The sequence below is a fragment of the Terrapene carolina genome, unplaced genomic scaffold, assembly GCF_002925995.2.
Source record: "Terrapene carolina triunguis isolate 2854851 unplaced genomic scaffold, T_m_triunguis-2.0 Scaffold31140, whole genome shotgun sequence".
In the NCBI taxonomy this organism is placed as follows: Eukaryota; Metazoa; Chordata; order Testudines; family Emydidae; genus Terrapene; species Terrapene triunguis.
Window position 1 is genome coordinate 1,415 of NW_020695491.1, and position 8,479 is coordinate 9,893.

At 50.4% G+C, this 8,479-nt stretch overlaps 1 protein-coding gene across 1 annotated transcript; it reads left to right on the top strand.

Annotated features, from left to right (window-relative positions):
- Positions 1-203: 203 nt before the first annotated feature.
- On the top strand, positions 204-8,253 carry LOC113409215 (mast cell protease 1A-like). The gene is made up of 5 exons (XM_026662890.1): positions 204-273; positions 1,255-1,402; positions 2,015-2,150; positions 7,629-7,892; positions 8,074-8,253. Exons 1-5 carry the CDS (start codon positions 210-212, stop codon positions 8,251-8,253), a joined length of 792 nt encoding a protein of 263 aa, XP_026518675.1. The 5' UTR covers positions 204-209.
- The last annotated feature ends 226 nt before the right edge of the window (positions 8,254-8,479 follow it).

The window sequence follows — 8,479 nt, forward strand, 5'->3', positions numbered from 1 at the left end:
CATGCAATATCTAGCCAGCTGTCCAGGTTCCCCGGCTGACGCACGGCTTGTCCTTCCCCTCACCTCATGAGGTTGGCTGTGGTTGGAAACTGAAACGTCTGAGCCCTGCATTTAGATGAGTGTGTGGGCGACCCTGAGGTTTCCTGCCCCCCAGTCTATAAAACCCCCAGGCCTGAGGCAGATGCACCATCCCTGCACTGACACCAAATATGAAGGTACAGATCTTGCTCCTGCTCCCCATGGCCTTTCTCCTGCCCCCCAGGGCTTGGGCTGGTGAGTATGGCTGGGATCAGGACCTCCTGGGATTTTGGGGTGAATGGGGGGTCTCAGGGATGGGGACTCAGTGGATGGTATCTAGGAGCCTGTGACAGTCTGTGCCCCTATGATCACCCCCTTTACAGGACTATGATTGCATTTATACAAAGCATGTCTTGTGAGATATCATCTAAAACCTTATAATTTGCTGATCATTACTGTCCTGGTAAAATATGTGTGGCAGCTAAAGTTATAATATTCTACTGTATGATGTTACTAAAACATGTTCCAAATCTGGGAAGCAGCCACAAACCAGTTCCCCAGAGACAAAAGAGTAGCCGATGCCTCATCCAACTGGACTATCACATGATTATGTGGCCATTCTTGAGCAGGAGGGAGGAGGTGGGTGAAAAATTTACATCTTGACAAAGAAACAGTTTGGGGTTCCTGTTCACACACTTTCTGTCTCCTGCTCAGTGGGTGATGATTCTTGTAGAGGAGAAACAGCTATAAGAAGGGTGATCAGATGCCCCAAATGATGTCTCCCTGTCTCTTTACCCACGGCATTGACAGCATCGGAAGTACACAGGGAGCAGCATTGCACAGGGGACTGGAACCTGACTGAAGGAAATTCAGCCAGTAAGATTGTCAGTGCCCTTTGGGGGCTTGCCTGGCCTAATCTGGGAGGATCTTGGACCTGAATGCCATTAACTCAAGGCAGTGAGATTATTGACCCATTCCCTGTGTGTTTGGCACCTATTCTCCACCAAGCAAGAGCAGAGCTTTAGATTCATCTCCTGGCCCCATGGGGTGTCCAGTCTGGAGCAGAGTTGATGAGGGGGCAGGGTTCCAGGAACAGGGATCCCCCAGGGAGACCATCACAGGGGGTGGGTTGAGGCTGTGGGGACTCCCCTTCGGGATGGGGAACTCGGTCCCTGGCAGGCCCAGGGAGATGATGGGGCTCTTTGTATCAACCTGATCTCCCCCCTCCCCTCCCAGGTGAGATCATTGGGGGAAAGAAAGCGAAGCCCCACTCCAGACCCTACATGGCCTATCTGGACATACGAGATGGAGACAAGAGGTCTCGCTGCGGAGGGTTCCTGGTGGCGGAGAACTTTGTGCTGATGGCCGCTCACTGCAATGGAGAGTAAGCGCCTCTGTGCTGGGGATGTCAGGACACGTCGGGCGTTAGGGCTTTGGTGCCGTGGTAGGTTGCAGGGAAGGAGCAGTTAGTGTGACAGGCTGGGAGAGCAGAGCCCAGGGGTCTGATCTGCTCAGGGGGCGTCGGTGTGTCTCTAGGAGCCTCTGAAAAGCATGGAAAAGATGCCAGCTGGGGTCAGGTCGATTGTCAGAGCAGGGGAGGGAAAGACTCACACCCGTAGGACGGTTCTGGATCATGCCGGGGAGGGGTCACTGGGCTGGATGGGAGCTGAGACCCAGAGCTTGGGAGGACAATGAAGAGTGAAGCATCATAAGGGGCTGGTGGAGACAGAGCCTGGGACCCCATCGCCACAGGGCAGGTGTTTTGTGCTGAGGCCGGTGCCCCGTAGAGGGGAAAGGCTTCTTGTTCCATTCTGCGCCCCCCAACCCCCGAGCCAGCCAATCTCCTGTTCTGGAAACCTGAATCTGAGATCTTGGCCTGAGAGCCCCAGGCTGCCCTGTCCCCTCCATGTCACTGTTCATGAGTCAGACCCTCATGTGCCCATCCCCCACCTCACCTACGCTCCTGCCCGTAACACCCCATGTATTGCTTTCTCAGCGAGATCACTGTCACGTTGGGAGCACATAACATTAGAAAACGGGAATGGAGTCAACAGAAAATACCTGTGAGGTCCCAGATCCTGCACCCACGATACAACAGAGACATCTGTAACAATGACATCATGCTGCTGCAGGTACGGCCTCCATCCCATCACCCACCCCACTGACCTCTTACTGCTGTAGGTACCGTCCCTGTCCCATCACCCCACCCCCATGACCTCACACTGCTGAAGTTACCACCCCCCATGACAGGTTGGATCACAGAAACCCCCTTGGGGACTGCCACCTGATGTGCCAAGCTCCCAGCCTGTTTACAGGTATAAGCTGAAAAGTAACAGGCTTGTGGGACTGTCTTGTCACCATCCCTAGCATGTACAACAGTTTCTTCCACAAATCAGGTATGTTCCACATCTTTAAAGGGTTTACCACTAGTATTAACTCCTTCGTCTTGACCCATAGATGAAGTAGCAAAAGACACAAGATTAACAGCACATCTGCTGCAGACCGGCTTTGTTCACACAATTTAACTTGGTTAGTGTCTATCACATTTTTCAATTCCTTTGTGTACCATGATAGGTGCCCTGATGCAGATTCTTCTGCCTCTTTGGAGAAGGCTTTTAATTCAGGCATGTGTTTGAGGCTTTGGCAAGGAAAGGGTGCACTGCAACCATGCCTGCCCTCGCCCCTTCCTCTGGAATTTCTCTGTGCTGGACCCCACTCCCTTGTGAAACTTCACCCATGCAGAGATTTTTTCCCTCCTGCCTTGAAGAGACAGTTTTATCTCTTAGAAGCACAGCAAGAACAACATCTTTCAATGGGGTGCTTCGGATGGGTAATATCCCCTTGGATACCCCACTTTCTGTTCCCAAAATGTTAGCTGGGGGGCTGCTCCCCTCCAGGAGATCTGACCCCCAGTTTTCCCTTAAACCCTGATCCACAGGAGAGGGGTCTGGCATTTTAAATGCAGATTTTTCACCTTCCTCCTGGGAAAGAACCTCCCTACAAAAGGTGGGCAGGCTCTCCGTCCCCTCTCACCTTCCATCTAGACTTCCCTCTCTGGGCTTCCCTCTGGGTCAGACACTCCTGTGTCCCCCAAAAGGGAAGGTGACCCAGGTCCGGCTGTGGGCTCACAGCTACCAGCTATGACAGACCCTTCACTGGCCAGCAAAATCCCCCCCCCCCTTTTTCACTCAGGTTGGGTTTGCTTCCAGCCACAGAGTCCTTGGAATCTGTTCCCACCGCAGCGGTCACCAGGACCCCAATTTCCACCTTTGGGATACATGTCTCTGTGCACCCCAGGGCAGGCCCTGTCCCCTGCTGACCTCCTGCAACTTCCTGGCAGTCAACAGCTGGGATGCCCTCCCTGCTACAAGGTGGTACATCCCCCTCCCCCAGGCAGATGATCACCGGACAGGAGCTGGCTTCGTCCAGCCCCTCCCTGGGGCTACAGGGACTGGTTACAACCATCCCTGCCCCCCAAGCTGCATTCTTTACTGCTACAGAGGAATCTAAAAGACACCCTCCTATTCCCCCAGCAGCCCATGTGACTTCACCCCTCCACCCCCCGGGGCTTTTAGCACAAGATTCCTTCTCACTGCTAACCAGCCCTGGGACAGATTCTGCCACATTAAAGAAATCATTCCCCAGCAGAAACGGTGCAAAATTGTGTGCCACTGTTGCAACAGTCAGTTCAGCCTGCAAATCACTAGTTTGCATGTGTACTTTAGCTAAAGATGCAAGGACTTTGTAACCTCCCACCAGTCCTAATTCTACCATTTTCCCTGGCAACAAATCCTTCTCCTGGATCAGGTCGCTCCTGACCACAGAAATCTCAGCACCCGTATCTCTCAATCCAACAAGTACTTTCCCATTAAGTTTAACAGCATGCATATGCTCACTGCTTGGTTGTGTGGAAGCAACTTTACAAATCCTGTGTGGAAAGAGGCAGCAGCCTGGCTCTGAGAAGCAGTGGCTTCATATGTTGCCTACTGCCTGTTCCCTCTTAGCCAAGGGCAATTATTCCTCAGGTGCTCAGTGGACTTACAATGATAGCACCTCTTGGGCTCCTCTGCTTGCACAGGAGATTTGGGACAAGTAACAGGGGAATGGGGAAGTGAATGCCCAGCCTCCTTTTACTTAGGGGTAAAACGGTGACTCTGCTTTCCCCCAACCCTGTACCCCTCTGCCAGTGGTTTATGTTTCATTGCAACTTGTGCTTGCTCATAAGAGTCTGCAAACCTAGCTAATTCACCCACTGCCACCACCTTTTTGTCTCACAAATACTGTTTTACATCATCACTGCACATATTCAGGAATTGTTCCTGAGTAACCAAATCACACATTCCTTCAAAGCTTGTAATGCTTTTCCCCCTCACCCACTTATCTACAAAATCTCTCATTTCATTTACATAAACCACATTACTCAATCCAGATCCCCTCTTAAGATTCCTGAATTTAACCCTGTAGGTTTCAGGTGTAATCTGAAACTGTTTAAAAAACAGTTCCTTAAATTTACCATCGTTTGAAGCATCATCAATAGGCATCTTATTGAATATGTCCAGAGCTCTGCCAGTCAATTTTGATATCAATATGGTCATCTTTTGATCTTCAGGGATTGCATGGAGGGTGCACAATCTCTCAAAGGTAATGAAATATTTGCCAATATCACTTGATTCATCATACTGTGGACATAGTCGCTCCCATTTGTGGATTTTTGGGGAAGTGGAGCCAGCAGCTGGAGGGTTTTGTCTCTTCAATGCCATAACAGCCAGTTCATGCTTCTGGGCCTGCATTTCTCTGTCTTTTAACTCCAGAGCTCTTTTGTCCCTGGCTTCTTCTGTCTTCATAGCTCTCTTGTGGGCAGCCTCCTCCCTGGCTGTTTCTGCCTCCAGAGCCCTTCTGTGTGCAGTTGCCTCTGCTCTGAGTTTCAATTCAAACTCCCAGGCCTTTGCCTTCTCTTCTGCTTCCAGTCTCGACAGCTCTAGTTTAGTAGCTGCTTCACTGGTAGTCATTTTCTTGCTTTCTTGTGCTGGGCTACACCCCCTCTTCAGTTTACTAAAACAACAATGAGTCGGGTGGCATCTTAAAGACTAACAGATTAATTTGGGCATAAGCTTTCATGAGTAAAAAAAACCTCACTTCTTCAGATGCATGGAGTGAAAGTTACCTTCAGTTCACTGAAACTGGGATGCACTCAGCTCAGGGGCTTCTTAGTTAATAGAGACTTTCCCAGTGCCCATTGTTCAGCCTTTCTGGGCAATTTGCAACCTGTGTAGTTCCATCTTCTTCTGATCTTCACTCTTACTTATTTTGCTTCCTTTTCTGTCCCTATTTCCCTTACCCAAAATAAGTAAACAGAAAACAACAAACCAGTAACCACTTTGTTCTCAAGCCACCACACCCAAAACTCACTTAAAATAACTACCAGTATTTCATAGCAATCAGCTGTGCACAGATCCTGCTCGACTATGCCACTGTGATGGGGTGGATCACAGAAACCCTCCTGGGAGCTTCCACCTGATGCGCTGAGACTACCCCTGAGCCTGTTTCCCCTGGCAGCTTAGGACTTCAGTGCCCTGCCTGGTTTGAGCTAGACCTGCTACCCTGCTGCAAACCCAGACCCAGGTCTGAACCACGTCCACTAACAGCTGAAGGCTTAGCTGAAAACAGCTTAAGAAGTGCTCCTATCTCTAACATTCAGATACCCAACTCGCAATGGGGTCCAAACCCCAAATAAATCCGTTTTACTCTATATAAAGCTTATACAGGGTAAACTCATAAATTGTTCGTCCTCTATAACACTGATCGAGAGATATGCACAGCTGTTTGCACCCAGCTGTTTGCACTCTGGGTTAATTAATAAGTAAAAAGTGATGTTATTAAATACAAAAAGTAGGATTTAAGTGGTTCCAAGTAATAACAGACAGAACAAAGTGGATTACCAAGCAAAATAAAGTAAAACACACAAGTCTATGCCTAATACAGTAAGAAAGTGATTACAGATGAATTCTCACCCTCAGAGATGTTCCAGTAAGCTTCTTTTACCAGACTAGCCTCCTTCTAGTCTGGGTCCAGCAATCACTCACACCCCCAGTGGTTACTGTCCTTTGTTCCAGTTTCTTTCAGGTATCCTTTGGAAGTGGAGAGGCTATCTCTTGAGCCAGCTGAAGACCAAATGGAGGGGTCTCCCAGGGGTTTAAATAGACTTTTTCTTGTGGGTGGACACCCTCCCTTCCCTCCCGTGTAGAATCCCAGCTACAAGATCGAGTTTTGGAGTCACCTGGGCAAGTCACATATCCGTGCATGACTCAGAACTTACAGGTAGTAGTCATTGTTCACATGCTACCTTGAACGTCCTCAAGTAGACTTCTTATGTGGATTGGAGCCTTCCAAGATCCATTGTCCATTAAGTGTTTCTTGATTGGGCACTTAACTTGCAAATTCCTTTCTAAAGAAGCTGCCCAAATGCCTTACTAAGGCTACTTAAAATCAAGCAAGTACACAGCCAATGATACATGCATACAAATAGGATGAATATATTCAGTAGATCATAATCTTTGCAGAGATATGTTACATGACATATGTAGCATAAAATTTATTCCAGTTATATCATATTTACATTCATAAGCATATTTCCCTAAAGCATTATGGGGTACAATGTCACACCCCCATCCAATGTTCTCTCTAATTATTAACATCCATGTGCAGAATGAATATTGTTATGTGCACCAATATGGAGATGATGTGTGGCGGGGGTGGGGCCGAGGGGTTCGGCGTGTGGGAGGGGGCTCAGGGCTGGGGCGGAGGGTTGAGGCGTGGGGGTGAGGGCTCCAGCTGGGGGTGCGAGCTCTGGGGTGGGGCCAGGGATGAGGGGTTTGGGGTGCAGGCTGCCCCAGGGCTGCAGCAGAGAGAGAGGATTCCCCCCAGTCCTCTCTCCCTGCAGAAGCACCTGGACTGGAGGAGTCCTCTCCCCCTGCTGCAGCCCCAGGGTTGGGCAGTGGGGAGAGGCATCTCTCCCTGCTGTGCCACAGCCCTGGTGCTGGGGCAGTCACCGCAGCCCTGCATGCCACAAGCTCCCCCATCACCAACACCCCACACCTGTGAGTGCAGTGTGAACACCTGTGTGACCCTTGGTGGCCTCCTGTGTGGCTGCTCAGGCATGCACCTTAGAGGGAACCTATCCCCCATCCCATCACCCCACCCCCAGTGACCTCACACTGCTACAGGTACCGCTCCCATCCCATCCACCCGTTCCCAGTAACCTCACACTGCTGCAGGTACCACCCACATCCCATAATCCTGCCCCTGCGACCTCACACTGCTGCTGGTACCTCCCCCATACCATCACCCCAGCCCCAGTGACTTCACACTGCTGCAGTTACTGCCCTCATCCCATGCCCCTCCCCCAGTGACATCACACTGCTGCAGGCACTGTCCCCATCCCATCACTACATCTCCAGTGACCTCACACTTTTGCCAGCCCGGCACCTACCCCATCACTTGAATGATGACCTCAAACTGTCTGTTCTGCTCTGGTTCAAATGTGTCTCCCCCACTTCTGACTCAGACCCTGGTGCTAAGCTTGGTGCTTTTCTCCTCTCTCCCCATGGCAGCTGGCCCACCAGGCCAGACTGAGTGACCAGGTTCAGCTCACCCCCCTGCCCTGCTATGGGAACAAAGTTATACCAGGGTCCGTGTGCAGCGTGGCAGGCTGGGGCCACATGAGTGTGTCCCCTGGGAACACCTCAGATGTGCTGATGGAGGTGGTTCTGGAGGTGATGGAGGACAAGGTCTGCAGTAGGCACTTTAACAATCAGTATAAACCTGGGACCATGCTGTGCACAGGGGATCAGCGTGGCAGGAAATCATCTTTCCAGGTAAGTGTCATGCTCTCCCTAGGAGAGGTAATGCCAAGACTGGCCCAGCCTAGGGGGAGAAGACAGTGTGAGGAGACAGCTAGGCCTGGGGTGGGGTGGGAGGGAAGTCCCAGGCCTATGTCAACAGAAGGAAGCAACTTGATCAGATGTGATCCATCTAACTTCTGGTTTCATTTCACAGGGCGATTCTGGGGGGCCCCTGGTGTGTGGGAGGGTGGCCCAGGGCATCGTCTCCTTTGGTCCCAATGACGCTTCCCCTCCTGAAGTGTACACACGGGTCTCCCAGTTCATCCCCTGGATAAAGGCAATGATAGGAAAGCTACAAGCCTGGGACCCGCTGGAATTCTCCTTGCATGCCTGAATCACCCCGTGCTTGACACATGGAGCCCCACTCTTTGCCGTCCTATACCTCTACATTAGAAACAAAAGTGAAGTTACATTAGAAACACTAGGAAATTCCAATGAGAAACTGAACAAAACTTCCAATGAGAATTCAAAGGGAAATTCATTTAGAAAGGAAATGACTTTTAAGTTAGAAGCCATATGAAATTTCAGTACGAAACTAAAGAAAAATTTCATACAACATA

Coding starts and splice junctions, on each gene's coding strand:
- LOC113409215 (XM_026662890.1), top strand. CDS start 210: ATGAAGGTACAGATCTTGCTCCTGCTCCCCATGGCCTTTCTCCTGCCC. Junction 1,403..2,014: donor GCCGCTCACTGCAATGGAGA/GTAAGCGCCTCT, acceptor TTGCTTTCTCAG/CGAGATCACTGTCACGTTGG. Junction 2,151..7,628: donor ATGACATCATGCTGCTGCAG/GTACGGCCTCCA, acceptor TCCCCATGGCAG/CTGGCCCACCAGGCCAGACT.